This window comes from Oncorhynchus kisutch, linkage group LG15 (assembly GCF_002021735.2).
Source record: "Oncorhynchus kisutch isolate 150728-3 linkage group LG15, Okis_V2, whole genome shotgun sequence".
NCBI lineage: Eukaryota > Metazoa > Chordata > Actinopteri > Salmoniformes > Salmonidae > Oncorhynchus > Oncorhynchus kisutch.
In genome coordinates, this window is record NC_034188.2 from 62952684 (window position 1) to 62972577 (window position 19894).

The window sequence follows — 19894 nt, forward strand, 5'->3', positions numbered from 1 at the left end:
AAACCACCCGTGAGGGGGGGTTTGTTTTAGGAGACGTCATTTGGGACACTCAGGGGACCGTTTATAAAAATATAGTTGGTAGCTAACTTTACTGAAATTTCTCGTGTGCAAACCTTAAGAGATATTTCCAACATGTAGGCCCACTTTATTGATGTGTCAAAGAGCATACAAACGGACAACCTAGTTCACAACAACCAAACACACACACCGCAATCAGATATATTAGTTTACAGCAGTACATGTCAGCACATCAGTATTTACAATGCCTCAGATGGTTGATATGGTTACAGAGAAGAGGGCTATTTTTTAGAGTTAGAGATAACGCAAGAGAGAAAGCTATACGAGAGAGTGATGGAAGGAGAGATCAATAGAGCCATGGTAGAGGGTCTGGATGTGAATGCCAATCTACAAGGCTGATCGGCAGGACCAGGCAGGCAGTAATGTGATCATGTCCATGTAGTTCAGAGGTAAGCAGCCAGGTCCACACAGCTCAGCATCAGCAGGAACCTCTCAAACATACGTACAGCTCAGACGTCACTTAACTACCAAACGGCATCCTGCAGCACTGCTAACACCCCCCCCCCCCAGATGGAGAGGAGAGCAACGAAACAGGACCGGTTGGCCTGGCAGATGCTCCCACATGACCCCCCCAGCCAGCAGGAGAGGCCACAGTCAAGACCAGAGACAGAGAGACAGAGAGAGAGGGATGAGGAAGGGGGCATGAGTGCCTCAATAAGCAGTATGTACCATCAACAATCTTTATATGGTGATATTTTGATGTAAGTGCAAATGTACTGGTTGTTCAGATAACTAAGTTTCTAATATAAAAAAACCTAACTATTCCCTTCCTAGTCGGCCACAATTTCTTACACACGACTGGCAAGACCATACTTCCTTTAATCAAAGTTACCACTGTTCAACCACATGTTCAACAGCTAGCTAATTAATCAACATCTTTAGAGGCCCACAGTTCTCTGTTCAGCTTCCAAACACAGTCCAAAGTAAAGACTGGTATTTTTGTAACTATTTACAAATGTATTTGGTAACTCATTCCAGTCTTAAAAATATCCTCGATCGAAATGGAGCATAGTAACTTTATGATTATCGTCCAATAACAATGGTGGTTACATTTAAATAACTGGTAGCAACCTCAAGAGCACTTTCATCTAGATTTAACTGGCACAATTCAGCAGTCTCTATATCAAGAGAATGACATTTAAAAAATCCCATTTAAAAAATCCCAAACAGACAATGCAGTTAAACACATTAAAATATTAACAATTTACACTTTTCCAAAACACACAAGACAAATAACTTATTTTATTACAATATAATTGCATATGCACAATAAAAAAAGACAGCAATTTTAAACAAATACTGCATCTTTATTTATGACAATAGGCTACAGAAACACAACCATCTATATCCTTCTCATAATAGAAATACATACCATATGATGACACAACTGAATTTGTTCGCTTTTCATTCAATCTCTAAATATACACTGCTCAAAAAAATAAAGGGAACACTAAAATAACACATCCTAGATCTGAATGAATGAAATATTTTTATTAAATACCTTTTTCTTTACATAGTTGAATGTGCTGACAACAAAATCACACAAAAATGATCAATGGAAATCAAATTGATCAACCCATGGAGGTCTGGATTCGGAGTCACACTCAAAATTAAAGTGGAAAACCACACTACAGGCTGATCCAACGTTGATGTAATGTCCTTAAAACAAGTCAAAATGAGGCTCCTTACAATGCCTGGGCATGCTCCTGATGAGGTGGGATCTGAGGGATCTCCTCCCAGACCTGGACAAAAGCATCCGCCAACTCCTGGACAGTCTGTGGTGCAACGTGGCGTTGGTGGATGGAGCGAGACATGATGTCCCAGAGGTCTGGGGAACGGGCGGGCCAGTCCATAGCATCAATGCCTTCCTCTTGCAGGAACTGCTAACACACTTCAGCCACATGAGGTCTAGCATTGTCTAGCATTAGGAGGAAGCCAGGGCCAACCGCACCAGCATATGGTCTCACAAGGGGTCTGAGGATCTCATCTCGGTACCTAATGGCAGTCAAGGCTACCTCTGGCGAGCACATGGAGGGCTGTGCGGCCCCCCAAAGAAATACCACCCCACACCATGACTGACCCACCGCCAAACCGGTCATGCTGGAGGATGTTGCAGGCAGCAGAACGTTCTCCACGGCGTCTCCAGACTGTCACATGTGCTCAGTGTGAACCTGCTTTCATCTGTGAAGAGCACAGGGCGCCAGTGGCGAATTTGCCAATCTTGGTGTTCTCTGGCAAATGCCAACCGTCCTGCACGGTGTTGGGCTGTAAGCACAACCCCCAACTGTGGATGTCGGGCCCTCATACCACCCTCATGGAGTCTGTTTCTGACCGTTTCAGCAGACACATGCACATTTGTGGCCTGCTGGAGGTCATTTTGCAGGGCTCTGGCAGTGCTCCTCCTGCTCCTCCTTGCACAAAGGCGGAGGTAGCGGTCCTGCTGCTGGGTTGTTGCCCTCCTACGGCCTCCTCCACGTCTCCTGATGTACTGGCCTGTCTCCTGGTAGCGCCTCCATGCTCTGGACACTACGCTGACAGACACAGCAAACCTTCTTGCCACAGCTCGCATTGATGTGCCATCCTGGATGAGCTGCACTACCTGAGCCACTTGTGTGGGTTGTAGACTCCGTCTCATGCTACCACTAGAGTGAAAGCACCGCCAGCATTCAAAAGTGACCAAAACATCAGCCAGGAAGCATAGGAACTGAGAAGTGGTCTGCGGTCACCACCTGCAGAACCACTCCTTTATTGGGGGTGTCTTGCTAATTGCCTATAATTTCCACCTGTTGTCTATTCCATTTGCACAACAGCATGTGACATTTATTGTCAATCAGTGTTGCTTCCTAAGTGGACAGTTTGATTTCACAGAAGTGTGATTGACTTGGAGTTACATTGTGTTGTTTAAGTGTTCCCTTTATTTTTTTGAGCAGTGTATAAGGGTGATATATTATTGTTGCCTGAGTGTCCTGTGTTCCAATGTAACTGGCGGTACAGTAGCAAGGCTGCTTGGCTCTCTGACGGCTCTCTGACTCAGGTCGTGAGAAGAGTCACTAATTAATTTCCTCACCATGGTAAAACTATGGAGGGCTACGCGGCTCAGCCAAGCCCTGAGCCTTCGCTGCCCTATACAGAGACATCAGACGTGTTTACCAGAGGAGGACAACACACAGCAGAATACAGGGGCTCCCCAACAATAAGCCACACCGAAGCTAGTCAGATAGAGTTAAAGACAGTTGGCTACAGTTCCACATCATCACAACAGAGGTTCAACCAACAGTTAGCTAGAGCAACTCACACTCAGGCTACAATAGAGGGAGTGAGAAACACTGGGGGCTTGGTAACTATAATGGAGGTCTTTCTGTGAAGTAACCCAGTGTAACGAGACAAGGTAACAAGTAAAAGCTGTTCTATTGAGAAACACAGAGTGGCCTATGTGGAGCACCACCGGTTGAAGTGACAAGAATTCTCTCAACCCATGTAGAACAGTGAAACCGAGTTCCTTTATTTTAACATTATCATTTAGAAAATCCAATTACTATGAGTGGCAGTGAAATCCCAATGATAAGGGGTTTAGTGGTCAGAGACTAAGCTATTAGGAGTTACATAAAAATGAGTCCCACAGTGGAGTCAATCAACCACTGACAAAGATACATATTCCTTCAACTTACTTATTTTTGGTTCCAGAAAATACAGAGAGCACAAATTTCAGTAAATGTCTTGTTCGATTGCTGCGTGGTTTTACTCTGAGATCACCGTTATTGACTCAAGCAGAGGTCAGCAGCCGACTGGGCCTCGAACCGCGATGAGGAAAAACACATAACTACAGTACAGTCCTGGCCTGGCCTGGCTGCCCCAAACACAACCCAGACACACATTCAAAATAATACTAAAACTATATGTACAAGCTTATACCGTACTTCACACTTTTATTTTCAATTTTATTTATTTTCAGAATTTCCACTTGCACATCCTAAATTGTAGATTGTAAATTGTGGTTAATTGTTTCATGAGTATTTTGGGATTTGTAATTTTCAGAGAAAATGGTTTCTCTCCAACTGTGATATTTCTTAACCCAGTGTGATAATAAGTGTGATAATTTGAGAAACAAAAATTTCTCATATTTTCAAAGCTCCCCGTTTTAATTTCAGGAACATACATTTTGGTCCCAGTGATACACCAGAATCATAAAAGAACACCTACTGTAAACATATTCAGACAACCTAGGGGTCTAGGGGAAATATGTACATTTATGGCAACAAAATAGAAATCTTCTTTTAGGGCCTCTTCAGTTTCACCCAGTGTATTACATCTGAGGCTAAATTGGATTAAAACAAAATAATGCATTCATTATGGATTTCTTCTCTTTTAACAATACTACAATAAATCAAATATTTACACAGGGAAAAATGTGAGAAAAAATACATTTGTGCTAGGCTAGTGTTACAAAACATTCAGTTTGTGTTAAACCCAAAATACAATTACCAAACTACCCTACATACTGTGAATTTAAAGTGGAACTCATGAGGGGAATGTTTTTCAGTGGAAAGGAAGTGACCATTCATAAAAAGGAAGGCAGGAGGAATTACAGAGCTGTCCCAGCCCTTTCTGTTTCTGTTGGGCTAGATTCCTATCAAGGCAAAACTATGCTGCGCCAGTCAAGCTTTACACGCCTTCTCACTCTCTCAGTGGAGTGGAATAGGGACTGACTGGCACTACAGAGCCAGGCCAGCTTTCTGCCAAGAGTAACTCTGAGAACACAGTGCCATACAGAGGATGACACTGGTACTACACGCTGAGAGAGTCCATGGATTATGTACTGCAACTTTTTTAAATTTAACCATTATTTATTAAACTAGGCAAGTCAGTTAAGAACAAATTCTTATTTACAATGATGGCCTACCCCAGCCAAAACCGGACAACGTTGAGCCAATTGTGCACCACCCTATGGGACTCCAATCACGGCCAGATGTGATGCAGCCTGGAAGTCAGTAGTTTCTTTGGAAAATGTATTGTTTTTCCATTCAATATCAAATACATATATAGGAGGAACATTACATGATACAATAACTTAAAAAGGAAGCCTTTTCAGTCTTGATTACAAACCGGTAAGATATCAAATCAAATTTTATTTGTAACATGCTTTGGAGACAACAATTGTAGACTAACAGTGAAATGCCTACTTACGGGTCCATTTCCAACAATGCAGAGTCAAATATAAGATACATTTAAAAAATATATAAATTGTAACACAAGGAACACAGTGAATAACAAATTAAAATAACGAGTCAAAATAAAATGGCTACACTGTCTGTATATAAGGAGTAGAAAATAACATTGATAGAGTCGATGCTTATCTATGCATAGATAATAAACAGAGTAGCAGCAGCATAAAAGAGGGGTCTGGGGAGCCCTTTCATTAGCTGTTCAAGAGTCTTATGGCTTGGGGGTAGAAGCTGTTAAGAAGCATTTTGGACCTCGACGTGGAGCTCCGGTACCGTTTGCCGTGCCGATAGCAGAGGGGGAAATAGGCTTTCTCGTGCCCTATTCATGGCTGCCTTAGTGTGTTTAGACCATTATAGTTTGTTGGTGATGTGGACACCAAGGAACATGAAGCTCTTAACCTGCTCCACTGCAGCCCCATCGATGAGAATGGGGGCGTACTCGGTCCTCCTTTTCCTGTAGTCCACAATCATCTCCTTTGTCTTGATCACGCTGAGGGAGCAGATGTTGTCCTGGCACCACACGGCCAGGTCACTGACCTCCTCCCTATAGGCTGTTTCCTTGTTGTCGGTGATCAGGCCTACCACTGTTTTGTCATTGGCAAACTTGATGACGGTGTTGGAGTCGTGCCTGGCCACGCAGTCATGAGTGAACAGGGACAACAGGAGGGGACTGAGCACGCACCCCTGAGGGGCCTCAATGATAAGAATCAGCATGTTAAGAATCAGCGTGGCAGATGTGTTGTTACCTACCCTTACCACCTGGGAGCTGCCCATCAGGAAGTCCAGGAACCAGTTGCAGGGCGAGGTGCTTAGTTCCAGGGTCCTTAGCTTAGGGATGAGCTTTGAGGACACTATGGTGTTGAACGCGGAGCTATAGTCAGTGAATAGCATTCTCGCATAGGTGTCCCTTTTGTCCAGATGGGATAGGGCAGTGTGGAGTGCAATAGAGATTGCATCATCTGTGATCTGTTGGGTCTTGGGTTTCTGGGATAATGGTGATGATGTGAGCCATGACCAGCCTTTCAAAGCACTTCATGGCTACAGACGTGAGTGCTACGGGTCAGTAGTCATTTAGGTAGGTTACCTGAGTGTTCTTGGGCACAGGGACTATGGTGGTCCGCTTGAAACATGTTGGTATTACAGACTCAAATCAGGGACAGGTTGAAAATGTCAGTGAAGACACTTGCCAGTTGGTCAGAGCATGCTCAGAGTACACGTCCTGGTAATCCGTCTGGCCCTGCGGCCTTGTGAATGTTGACCGGTTTCAAAAGTTTTACTCACATCGGCCACGGAGAGCGTGATCACACAGTCATCCGGAACAGCTGATGCTCTCATGCATGCTTCAATGTTACTTGCCTCGAAGCGAGCGTAGAAGTAATTTAGCTCGTCTGGTAGGCTCGTGTCACTGGGCAGCTCGCGGCTGTGCTTCCCTTTGTAGTCTGAAATAGTTTGCAAGCACTGCCACATCCCACGAGCGTTGGAGCCGGTGTAGTACGATTCAATCTTAGTCCTGTATTGACGCTTTGCCTGTTTGATGGTTAGTCGGAGGGCATAGCGGGATTTCTTATAAGCTTCTGGGTTAGAGTCCCGCTCCTTGAAAGCGGCAGCTCTACCCTTTTGCTCAGTGCGGATGTTGCCTGTAATCCATGGCTTCTAGTTGGAGTATGTACCTACGGTCACTGTGGGGACAATGTCATTGATGCACTTATTGATGAAGCCAGTGACTGTGTACCACTCAATGCCATAGGAAGAATCCCGGAATATATTCCAGTCTGTGCTAGCAAAACAGTCCTGTAGCTTAGCATCTGCTTCATCTGACCACTTTCTTATTGACAGAGTCACTGGTACTTCCTGCTTTAGTTTATGCTTGTATGCAGGAATCAGGAGGATAGAATTATGATCAGATTTGCCAAATGGAGGGCAAGGGACAGCTTTGTACACGTCTGTGTGTGAAGTAAAGGTGGTCTAGAGTTTCTTCCCCTCTGGTTGCACATTGAACATGCTGGTTGAAAAGGAGGTAAAACGGATTTGAGTTCCCCTGCATTAAAGTCCCCGGCCACTAGGAGTGCCACCTCTGAATGAGTGTTTTCCTGTTTGCTTATGGCCGTATACAGCTCATTGAGTGCGGTCTTAGTGCCAGCATCGGTTTATGGTGGTATATAGACAGCTACAAAAATACAGATGAAAACTCTTGGTAAAAAGTGTGGTCTACTATCATGATGATACTCTACATCAGGTGAGCAAAACCCTTGAGTTTACAAATATACATAGACCGCCACCCCTTGTCTTACCAGAGGCCGCTGTTCTATCCTGCAGAAAAAGCTTCAAACCCTCCAGCTGTATGTTATTGATTGTATGTTGGCTAATAGAACCGATGCTAAAGGTAGATTACCCTCTCTGCAACGGATCCTTACAAGGCACGATACATTTGTCTCTTTCTGCGCGCGACGGGGATGAGGGCCTTGTTGGGTGTCTGAAGTAAATCCTTCCCCTCTGACTCGTTGAAGAAAACGTATTCCTCCAGTACGGGGTGAGTAATCACCGTCCTGATATCTAGAAGCTCTTTTCGGTCATAACACACAGTGGCAGAAACATTATGTACAAAATAAGTTAGAAATAACGCAAAAAAACATACACAATAGCACAATTGGTTACGGATCGTAAAACGGCAGGCATCTCCTTTGGTGTCATGACCAAGTAAAAATAGGTTTTTAAACATTTTTGCAAATTTATTAAATAAAAAAATCTGAAATAACATTTTACATAAGTATTCACACCCTTTACTCAGGACTTTGTTGAAGCACTTTTGGCAGCGATTACAGTCTTGACTCTTCTTGGGTATGACACTACAAGCTTGGCACACCTTTATTTGGGGAGTTTCTCCCATTCGTCTCTGCAGATCCTCTCAAGCTCTTTCAGGTTGCATGGGGAGTGTTGCTGCACAGCTATTTTCAGGTCTCTTCAGAGATGTTCGATCAAGTTCAAGTCCAGGCTCTGGGCCACTCAAGGACATTCAGAGACTTGTCCCGAAGCCACTCCTTAGTTGTCTTGGCTGTGTGCTTAGGGCAGTTGTCCTGTTGGAAGGAGAACCATCGCCAGTCTGAGCACTTTGGAGCAGGTTGTCATCAAGGATCTCTGTACACTGCTCCTTTCATCTTTGCCTTGATCCTGAATAGTCTCCCAGTCCCTGACGCTAAAAAACATCCCCACTGCATGATGCTGCCACCATCATTCTTCATCGTAGGGATGGTGCCAGGTTTCCTTCAGACGTGACGGTTGGCCAAAGAGTTCTTTCTTGGTTTCATCAGACCAGAGAATCTTGCTTTTCGTGGTCTGAGAGTCTTTCTTTTGGCAAACACCAAGCGTGCTATCATGAGCCTTTTACTGAGGAGTGGCTTCCGTCTGGCCACTCTACCATATAGGCCTGACTGGTGGAGTGCTGCAGAGATGGGAGAACCTTCTAGAAGGGCAACCATCTCCACAGAGGAACTCTGGAGCTCTGTCAGAGTGACCATCAGGTTATTGGTCACCTCCCTGATCAAGGCCCTTCCCCCCTGATTGCTCAGTTTAGCCGGGTGGCCAGCTCTAGGGAGAGTCTTGGTGGTTCCAAACTTCTTTAATTTAAGAATGATGGAGGCCACTGTGTTCTTGGGGACCTTCAATGCTGCAGATGTTTTTTGGTACACTTCCCCAGATCTGTGCCTCGACACAATCCTGTCTTGGAGCTCTAAGGACAATTCCTTTGACCTCATTGCTTGGTTTTTGCTCTGACATGGACTGTCAACGGTGGGACCTTATATAGACAGGTGTGTGACTTTCCAAATCATTGCCCATCAATTGAATTTACCACAGGTGGACTAAAATCAAGTTGTAGAAACATCTCAAGGATGATCAATGGAAACAGGATGCACCTGAGCTCAATTTCGAGACGCATAGCAAAGGGTCTGAATATTTATGTAAATAAGGTGTCGTTTTTTAAGATATATACATTAGCAAAAATAAAATAAAAACCTGTTTTCATCTCGTCATTATGGGGTATTGTGTGTAGATTGCTTTAATCCATTTTAGAATAAGGCTGTAAAGTAACAAAACGTGGAAAAAGTCAAGGGGTCTGAATACGTTCAAGGCACTTTCGGTAGGGGTAGTGACTAAGCAACAGGATAGATAAGACCGTAGCAGCAGTGTATTTGATGAGTGTAAAAGTGTTTGTGTGTGTAGTCAGTTTGCACGTATGTGCATGTTATGTGTGGGTATGTTGGGTGTGTGTGTGTAAGTATATGTGACTGTGTGGGTAGAGTCCTGTGTGTGCGCATAGAGTCAGTGCAAGAGAGTTAGTGCAAAAAATTGTCAACACAGGTTGTCCGGATAGCCATTTCATTAGCTATTGTTTAGAAATATTATGGCTTGTGGGTAAAAGCAGTTCAAGGTCTTATTGGTTCCAGACTTGGTGCATTGCTACCACTTACCGTGCGGTAGCAGAGATTGGGTGGCTGGAGTCTGAACATTTTTAAGGCCTTCCTGACACCACCTGGTATAGAGGTCCTAGATGGAAGAAAGCTCGGACCCAGTGATGTACTGGGCTGTACACATTACCCTCTGTAGCACCTTGTGGTCCAATGCCAAGCAGTTGCAGTACCAAGCGGTGATGCAGCCAGTTAAGACGCTCTCAATGGTGCAACTGTAGAACTTTGAGGATCTTTTTTAGCCTCCTGAGGAGGAAGAGGCGTTGTTGTGCCCTCTTAACGACTGTGTTGATGTGTTTGGACCATGATAGATCATTAGTAATGTGGGGCGGCCCGTCAGGAAGTCCAGGATCCAGGTGCAGAGGGAGGTGTTCAGTCCCAGGGAACTTAGCTTAGTGATGAGCTTCGAGGGCACTATGGTGTTGACCGCTGAGTTGTAGTCAATGAACAGCATTCTCACATAGGTGAGAATAGAGTGGGTAAAGGGTGTCTGGGATGATGGTGAAGTGAGGCATGACCAGCCTTCAATGCATTTCATGGCTATAGATGTGAGCGGTACAGAGCGATAGCCATTTCGACAGGTTGATTTGGTGTTCATGGGCACAGGGACTACGGTGGTCTGCTTGAAACATGTAAGTATTATAGATGGTCAGGGAGAGATTTAAAATATAGGTGAAGACTAACTACACTGCCTTTGCTTTTCAGTAAGGGACAGATTAATCTGTCATTAGGAACAAGAGAAAAATAGAAATGTGTAGAAGCAACTGTATGACCATCACATACGCTGTAAACTACATCTTCCTTCATCTTTCACTATACAACGTTTAAAATGTTACTATGCTGAGGTGATTGATATTCATTTCCAGTGTGTGTGTGTGTGTGTGTGTGTGTGTGTTAGAGGTCATATACAGAAGGCCACTGTGGAGCACACAGCAAGCAAACAACATCAAACCTCATGTTTAACGAAGGGTGACAAAATCAGTGTGTCCTGCACTTCAAAGTGAGCGTTTAAAAAGCTCTAATTATAGAACTTCACAGACAAGCCCTGGGTCAGAGGGTCAAGTCGTAAACGTGTCACGCCTCGCTCGCTTAACGTTAGTTAGTTATCTACCACTCCGAGGTAATGCCTGCATCCAAAATAGCACCATATTTCCTTTATAGTGCACTACATTTGACCAGGGCCCATAGAGCTCTGGTCAAAAGTAGTGCACTATAAAGGGAAACGGGTGTCATTTGGGACATACAGCAAATGCCATCATCGGACCGGCGTCCGTTACACGCTGACTGTGTTTTGGCCGGAGGACGATGATGGACAGAAAAGGGCGGTGTGAAGGATTAAAGAACCCTGAAAACCAAAACAAGTTCTGTGTTGGCTTGTAATGGCACAGAGGAAGTATCCCTTTATCAACAGTGAATTAACAGCTTCCCTTTGCACCTTGTTTTGCCCTTTGCTGCAGCCTCTGAACGTGGGCCAGAAACCAGATGGCTGGATGACTGTTGGATCCACAATGAACCACCAAGCATTCTATTTCAGGCCACAAGGAGAAATCAGCACCCTCCCTAACAGACTAACAGTCATCTGTTGATGTGTCATTGTTTGACCCCAGCTGAAAACACATACGGGCTCATGCAAAAAACACATACACACACACAGTTGCGAGTGGACACACGGCGGACCAGACTTCACTGACCTCTATTTTCTCTTTTCTTTCTGCATTTTGCTCCTGTTGAATGGAATAGCAGTACAGTCAGTACAGCATAACTTTTCTCTTTCAATCACAGGAGTGTTTGGACTGAACTCTGTCGGACAGTGACAGAAGCACAGCAGAGCCAGACCAGTCTGGTCTATAGTCAAACACTGACCCCAAATCAGCCAGACTCAACTACCACAGACAATAAGACTGATAAAACCATACATAGGACAGTTTAAAACAAACATTGGTTTAAAGTACATGAAACATCCACTCCATATCAACAATCAAATATGTACAGTATCTATGATGTCTAAGCACTTGACCAACAGAGCACTTTTCCAGGTTCAGGTTGTGTAATCTACTTTAGAAACTAGATCAAAAGCTAAGCTATATGATTGACTTGTGAATAGAAGTTTAAAATGATTGTCAAATAGTCATTCATATTGTTACATGGACATTATTAGGGACATTGGGTCAAAATGATACATGGTGTTGGGCCCGGGTAGGGCCTGCTTTTTCATCAATAACTAGGGTACGAGCAGGGCTCAGGTATCATTAAATTGATCACTAACATTCTGAAGCTGAGCCTTTTGTTGTGCTCTGAATCGGGCCTGGGTAGGGTAGGGCTTGAACGTTGTGGGCATGGGTAGCGCTCGGGCTTAAAATGTATGCCCGTGCAGGGCTCTAAATTTAATACACTTGCTCAATTAAATAAAATAATTAGAGACATCAGGTTAGCCATTCCTTTGAGGATGCATGGGTGAAGATCATAGGTCAAGGGTTAAAAAAGGACTTGAGGAGAATAAATAGCACGACTCCATATTTAAACAGAGAGAGGGGAAAAAAAGCCCAACTGTAGATTTCTATTTTTAAAGCAGCCTGGCAGCTCTGAAGGATGTGAACTTTTCTTAGTTCCTTCCCCAAAAGCAATGTGTTGTCAGAGGGGACAATCAGAGGGCAGCTGTTGTGGCTTTTCTGACTGATTCATCATCCCCGATTCTGACGCCCAGATTCAAGCCCGAGAAACAACCTGTTAACAAAACAGAGAGAAGATAAACAAAGCAAAGTGATCGACTTTTAGGGGGAGTTTTTTGAGGGCTGTGCAAACAGGAGAAATCTAGCCTCATCACTCAGAAACAGACTAAAATGACACGAGATCAGCACTTCAAAGCAACACAACAGGATGCTGACAATTAATTCTGAAACTCATGCAACAAACTTCAGACTGATGTGAAAACAGTTAAGATCACTTTGAGTCAAAATGTAAGCCAAGATCTACCACTCTTTTTTAAACATGACTTAAAAAATGTAAGCCTATGTAACATTAACCAATTCAAATCTGTTATGTAGCAATAAGGTTTGTGCAGTAGGCTATAAGCCCAATACATTATATCACTGTATATTGGCTATGCTTGAATTGCCCTGCCAATGTTGTTCTTCTCAGACCATTTAAATGTAGGTCTGATCACACTGGTATTAGATACTTGATTGAATTACTTGTGAGACACAGCTGAGTGAGCAAAAATAATTAGCTTTTCTTTTTTACTAGACTGATGGCCTGCATCTGATGGTCAGTCTGAGGGGAGGGAGGGAGCTGCGGTGAGGATGCCTCTCACCTGATTCAACGTCCCTCTGCTCTCCCTCCCTCTGCTGAGTAAAGGGGACAGTCTTCCAGATGACGGTGAAACCATTTCGCACTGCATTATTTCTGCCACATGCACCAAACCATGCTGTTACTCCCGACCGGAGAAAGTGAAATATTCCTCAATATTAAAAAGACATGCCACTACTAATAAAGCAAGCTTATCAGCAACCTTCACTCCTGTGTTCCAATGGCACGTTGTGTTACCTAATCCAAGTTTATCATTTAAAAAGGCTAATTGATCATCAGAAAACCCTTTTGCAGTTATGTTAGCACAGCTGAAAAATGTTGTCCTGATTAAAAATGCAATACAACTGGCATTCTTTAGACTACTTGAGTATCTGGAGCATCAACATTTGTGGCTACATAGCTGATGCCTGCTGGACACTGATCACTTGGCTACATAGCTGATTCCTGCTGGACTGTCCATTAATCACGGTACTCCATTCTGTTTGTTTATGTTTTTATCTGTCGGCCCCAGCCGCACTCAGGCTCTTCGTGTAGTTAATCCGACCCTCTCTGCCTAGTCAACGCCATTTTACCTGCTGTTGTTGTGCTAGCTGATTAGCTGTTGTTGTCTCATCTGCTGTTTTAGCTAGCTCTCCCAATCAACACCTGCGATTACTGTATGCCTCGCTGTAGGTCTCTCTCAAATGTCAATATGCCTTGTATACTGTTGTTCAGGTTAGTTATCATTGTTTTAGTTTACAATGGAGCCCCTAGTTCCACTCTTCATACCTCTGATACCTCCTTTGTCCCACCTCCCACACATGCAGTGACCTCACCCATTACAACCAGCATGTCCAGAGATACAACCTCTCTTATCACCACCCAGTGCCTGGGCTTACCTCCACTGTACCCGCACCCCACCATACCCCTGTCTGAGCATTATGCCCTGAATATATTCTACCATGCCCAGAAATCTGCTCCTTTTATTCTTTGTCCCCAACGCTCTAGGCGACCAGTTTTGATAGCCTTTAGCCGCACCCTCATACTACTCCTCCTCTGTTCCACGGGTGATGTGGAGGTAAACCCAGGCCCTGCATGTCCCCAGGCACCCTCATTCGTTGACTTCTGTGATCGAAAAAGCCTTGGTTTCATGCATGTCAACATCAGAAGCCTCCTCCCTAAGTTTGTTTTACTCACTGCTTTAGCACACTCTGCTAACCCTGATGTCCTTGCCGTGTCTGAATCCTGGCTTAGGAAGGCCACCAAAAATTCTGAGATTTCCATACCCAACTATAACATTTTCCGTCAAGATAGGACTGCCAAAGGGGGAGGAAGCCTGCAAAGTAATGTCATACTTTCCAGGTCCATACCCAAACAGTTCGAACTACTAATTAAAAAAATTACTCTCTCCAGAAATAAGTCTCTCACTGTTGCCGCCTGCTACCGACCCCCCCTCAGCTCCCAGCTGTGCCATGGACACCATTTGTGAATTGATCGCCCCCCATCTAGCTTCAGAGTTTGTTCTGTTAGGTGACCTAAACTGGGATATGCTTAACACCCTGGCAGTCCTACAATCTAAGCTAGATGCCCTCAATCTCACACAAATCATCAAGGAACCCACCAGGTACAACCCTAAATCTATAAACAAGGGCACCCTCATAGATGTCATTCTGACCAACTGGCCCTCCAAATACACCTCCGCTGAACTAAGAACAGATATAGCCCTTGGTTCACTCCAGACCTGACTGCCCTCGACCAGCACAAAAACATCCTGTGGCGGACTGCAATAGCATCGAATAGTCCCCGCGATATGCAACTGTTCAGGGAAGTCAGGAACCAATACACGCAGTCAGTCATAAAAGCCAAGGCCAGCTTCTTCAGGCAGAAATTTGCATCCTGTAGCTCTAACTCCAAAAAGTTCTGGGACACTGTAAAGTCCATGGAGAACAAGAGCACCTCCTCCCAGCTGCCCACTGCACTGAGGCTAGGTAACACGGTCACCACCGATAAATCCATGATTATCGAAAACTTCAACAAGCATTTCTCAACGGCTGGCCATGCCTTCCTCCTGGCTACTCCAACCTCGGCCAACAGCTCCCCTGACTATCCTACCGAACATCGACCTCGGCGATGTCATCTACAAAATAGCCACCAATACTCTACTCAGCAAACTGGATGCAGTTTATCACAGTGCCATCCGTTTTGTTACTAAATCACCTTATACCACCCACCACTGCGACCTGTATGCTCTAGTCGGCTGGCCCTCGCTACATATTCGTTGCCAGACCCACTGGCTCCAGGTCATCTACAAGTCCATGCTAGGTAAAGCTCCGCCTTATCTCAGTTCACTGGTCACGATGGCAACACCCACCCGTAGCACGCACTCCAGCAGGTGTATCTCACTGATCATCCCTAAAGCCAACACCTCATTTGGCCGCCTTTCGTTCCAGTTCTCTGCTGCCTGTGACTGGAACGAATTGCAAAAATCACTGAAGTTGGAGACTTATCTCCCTCACCAACTTCAAACATCTGCTATCTGAGCAGCTAACCGATCGCTGCAGCTGTACATAGTCTATCGGTAAATAGCCCACCCAACTTTACCTACCTCTTCCCCATACTGTTTATATTTATTTACTTTTCTGCTCTTTTGCACACCACCTGTACATGACCATGTCTCTACCTGTACATGACCATCTGATCATTTATCACTCCAGTGTTAATCTGCAAAATTGTAATTATTCGCCTACCTCCTCATGCCTTTTGCACACAATGTATATAGACTCTTTTATTATTTTTTCTACTGTGTTATTGACTTGTTAATTGTTTACTCCATGTGTAACTCTGTGTTGTCTGTTCACACTGCTATGCTTTATCTTGGCCAGGTCGCAGTTGTAAATGAGAACTTGTTCTCAACTAGCCTACCTGGTTAAATAAAGGTGAAATTAAATAAAAATAAATAAATACATTTGTGGGTACAATTACAGGCTCAAAATGACCAGAAACTAAGAACATTCTTCTGAAACTCGTCAGTCTATTCTTGTTCTGAGAAATGAAGGCTATTCCATGCGAGAAATTGCCAAGAAAATTTTGATATTGTTCAACACTGTACAATCGTGGCCAAAAGTTTTGAGAATGACACAAATATTAATTTTCACAAAGTCTGGCTGCCTCAGTGTCTTTAGATATTTTTTGTCAGATGTACTGAATACTGAAGTATAATTACAAGCATTTCATAAGTGTCAAAGGCTTTTATTGACAATTACATGAAGTTGATTCAGAGTCAATATTTGCAGTGTTGACCCTTCTTTTTCAAGACCTCTGCAATCCGCACTGGCATGCTGTCAATTAACTTCTAGGCCACATCCTGACTGATGGCAGCCCATTCTTGCATAAATCAATGCTTGGAGTTTGTCAGAATTCGTGGGATTTTGTTTGTCCACCCACCTCTTGAGGATTGACCACAAGTTGTCAATGGGATTAAGCTCTGGGGAGTTTCCTGGCCATGGACCCAAAATATCGATGTTTTGTTCCCCGAGCCACTTAGTTATCACTTTTGCCTAATGGCAAGGTGCTCCATCATGCTGGAAAATGCATTGTTCGTCACCAAACTGTTCCTGGATGGTTGGGAGAAGTTGCTCTCGGAGGATGTGTTGGTACCATTCTTTATTCATGGCTGTGTTCTTAGGCAACATTGTCAGTGAGCCAACTACCTTGGCTGAGAAGAAACCCCACTCAGGATGCTTTACTGTTGGCATGACACAGGACTGATGGTAGCGCTCGCCTTGTCTTCTCCGGACAAGCTTTTTCCGGATGCCCCAAACAATTGGAAAGGGGATTCATCAGACAAAATTACTTTGCCCCAGTCCAATCCCTGTGTCCTTTGGAATAATATCAGTCTGTCCCTGATGTTTTCCTGGAGAGAAGTGGCTTCTTTGCTGCCCTTCTTGACACCAGGACATTCTCCAAAAGTCTTTGCCTCACTGTGCGTGCAGATGCACTCACACCTGCCTGCTGCCATTCCTGAGCAAGCTCTGTACTAGTGGTGCCCCGATCCCGCAGCTGAATCAACTTTAGGCGCCCTGAAGCCTTCTTCACAACAATTGAACCGCTCTCCTTGAAGTTCTTGATGATCCGATAAATGGTTGATTTAGGTGTAATCTTTCTGGCAGCAATATCCTTGCCTGTGAAGCCCTTTTTGTGCAAAGCAATGATGACGGCAAGTGTTTCCTTGCAGGTAACCATGGTTGATAGCGGAAGAACAATGATTCCATGCACCACCCTCCTCTTGAAGCTTCCAGTCTGTTATTCGAACTCAATCAGCATGTTAGAGTGATCTCCAGCCTTGTCCTCGTCAACACTCACACCTGTGTTAACAAGAGAATCACTGACATGATGTCAGCTGGTCCTTTTGTGGCAGGGCTGAAATGCAGTGGAAATGTATTTTGGGGATTCAATTCATTTGCATGGCACAGAGAGACTTTGCAATTAATTGTAATGCATCTGATCACTCTCCATAACATTCTGGAGTATTTGCAAATGGCCATCATACAAACTGAGGCTGCAGACTTTGTGAAAATTAATATTTGTGTCATTCTCAAAAAGTTTGGCCACGACTGTATACTACTCCCTTCACAGAACAGAACTGTCTCTAACCAGAATAGCAAGAGGAGTGGGAGGCCCCGGTGCATAACTGAGCAAGAGGACAAGTACATTAGAGTGTCTAGTTTGAGAAACAGACACCTCACAAGTCTTCAACTGGCAGCTTCATTAAATAGTACCCTCAAAACACCAGTCTCAACAGTGAAGAGGCGACTCCGGGATGCTGGCCTTCTAGGCAGAGTTCCTCTTTCCAGTGTTTGTGTTCTTTTGCCCATCTTAATCTTTTCTTTTTATTGGCCAGTCGGAGATGGGTTTTTCTTTGCAACTCTGCCTAGAAGGCAAGAATCCCGGAGTCGCCTCCTCACTGTTGACGTTGAGACTGGTGCTTTGCGGATACTATTTAATGAAGCTGCCAGTTGAGGACTTGTGAGGCGTCTGTTTCCTCAAACTAATGTATTTGTCCTCTTGCACCGTTGTGCACCGGGGCCTCCCACTCCTCTTTCTATTCTGGTTAGGGCCGGTTTGCGCTGTTCAACAGCGTTTTATGAGATCTTCAATTTCTCGCATGGAATAGCCTTCATTTCTCAGAACAAGAATAGACTGACGAGTTTCGGCAGTTCTTTGTTTCTGGTCATTTTGAACCTGTAATCGAACCCACAAGTGCTGATGCTCCAGATACTCAACTAGTCTAAAAGGTGGCCAGTTGTATTGCTTCTTTAATCACACAACAGTTTTCAGCTGTGCTAACATAATTGCAAAAGGGTTTTCTAATGATCAATTAGCCTTTTAAAATGATAAACTTTGATTAGGTAACACAATGTGCCATTGGAACACAGGAGTGATGGTTGCGGATAATGGGCCTCTGTATGTAGACATTCCATACAAAATCAGCCGTTTCTAGCTACAATAGTCACTTACAACATTAAAAATGTCTACACTATTTCTTATCAACTTTATATTATTTTAATAGACATAAAATGTGCTTTTCTTTCAAAAACAAGGACGTTTCTATGTGACCCCAAAACTTTTGAACGGTAGTGTTCATACACACAAACACACCTTTGGCAGCAATTACAGCCTTGAGTCAATTTGGGTATGACTACAAGCTTGGCACACCTGTATTTAGGGAGTTCATCCCATTCTTCTCTGCAGATCCTCTCAAGCTCTGTCAGGTTGGACGGGGAGCGTCGCAACACGGCTATTTTCAAGTCTCTCCAGCTATGCTTAATTGGGTTTATGTCCAAGCTCTGGCTGGAACATTCATACAAGGACATTCAGAGACTTAGGGTCGTTGTCCTGTTGGAAGGTGAACCTTTGCCTCAGTTTGAGGTCCTGAGCACTCTGGAGCAGGTTTTCATCAAGGATCTCACTGTACTTTACTACGTTCATCTTTACATCAATCCTGACACGTCTCCCAGTACCTGCCCGCCGAAAAACATACCAACAGCATGATGCATGATCTCCCATACCAAGGCCCTTCTCCCCCGATTGCTCAGTTTGGCCGGGTGGTCAGCTCTCGGAAGAGTCTTGGTGATTCCAAACTTCTTCCATTTAAGAATGATGGAGGCCACCGTGTTCTTGGGGACGTTCAATGCCGCAGACATTATTTTGTTACCCTTCCCCAGACACAATCCTGTCTCTGAGGTCTATGGACAATTCCTTCAACCTCATGGCTTGGTTTTTGCTCTGACATGGACTGTTAACTGTGGGACCTTATATAGACAGGTGTGTGCCTTTCCAAATCATGTCCAATCAATTGAATTTACAACAGGTGGACTCCAATCAAGTTGCAAAAATATCTCAAAGATGATCAATGAAAAGAATGAATAATGAATAATGTAAACCGTGATCGACCAGACACTAAAGCACAGTAGGTGGCGGCATGCACCTGAAACATTTGTTTGTGGACCGCCATTTTATCATAGAAGAAGAAGTATGGAACTAATTAAAATAATAGAAACACCAGGATTTATCTTTGTCTTTTTTTACAGAAATGTTTGGTGATCGACTAGGAATGCCTTGGAGTACCACTAGTCGATCGTGATCAACCAGTCACTAAGGGCTGCTCTAATGTCTACCGTACGAATGATGGATGCAGACAATAGAAAAAGCATTTGAAGTCGTAAAGCACATCACTTGTTCATGGAGTCGGGTCTGGTCAGGTCAAAACGTAGCAATGGATACATGATGGAACATCTCAACCCTGCTTTACTACACTACAGACAGACACACTAAGGTTAAACAGCC

General features: G+C 44.1%; 1 protein-coding gene across 8 annotated transcripts in view; it reads right to left on the reverse strand.

Annotated features, from left to right (window-relative positions):
- Window positions 1-19894, reverse strand: part of LOC109905648 (BCAS3 microtubule associated cell migration factor) — a 405490-nt gene that overhangs the window by 300365 nt on the left and 85231 nt on the right. For 3 of the 8 annotated variants that reach the window (XM_031790752.1, XM_020503152.2, XM_031790751.1), the window contains exon 16: window positions 11455-11487. The exons of the other annotated variants lie outside the window; for them this stretch is intronic. In XM_031790752.1, coding sequence (XP_031646612.1) covers window positions 11455-11487 — 33 coding nt within the window. The remainder of the gene's footprint in view (window positions 1-11454; window positions 11488-19894) is intronic. 8 annotated transcript variants of the gene reach the window in all.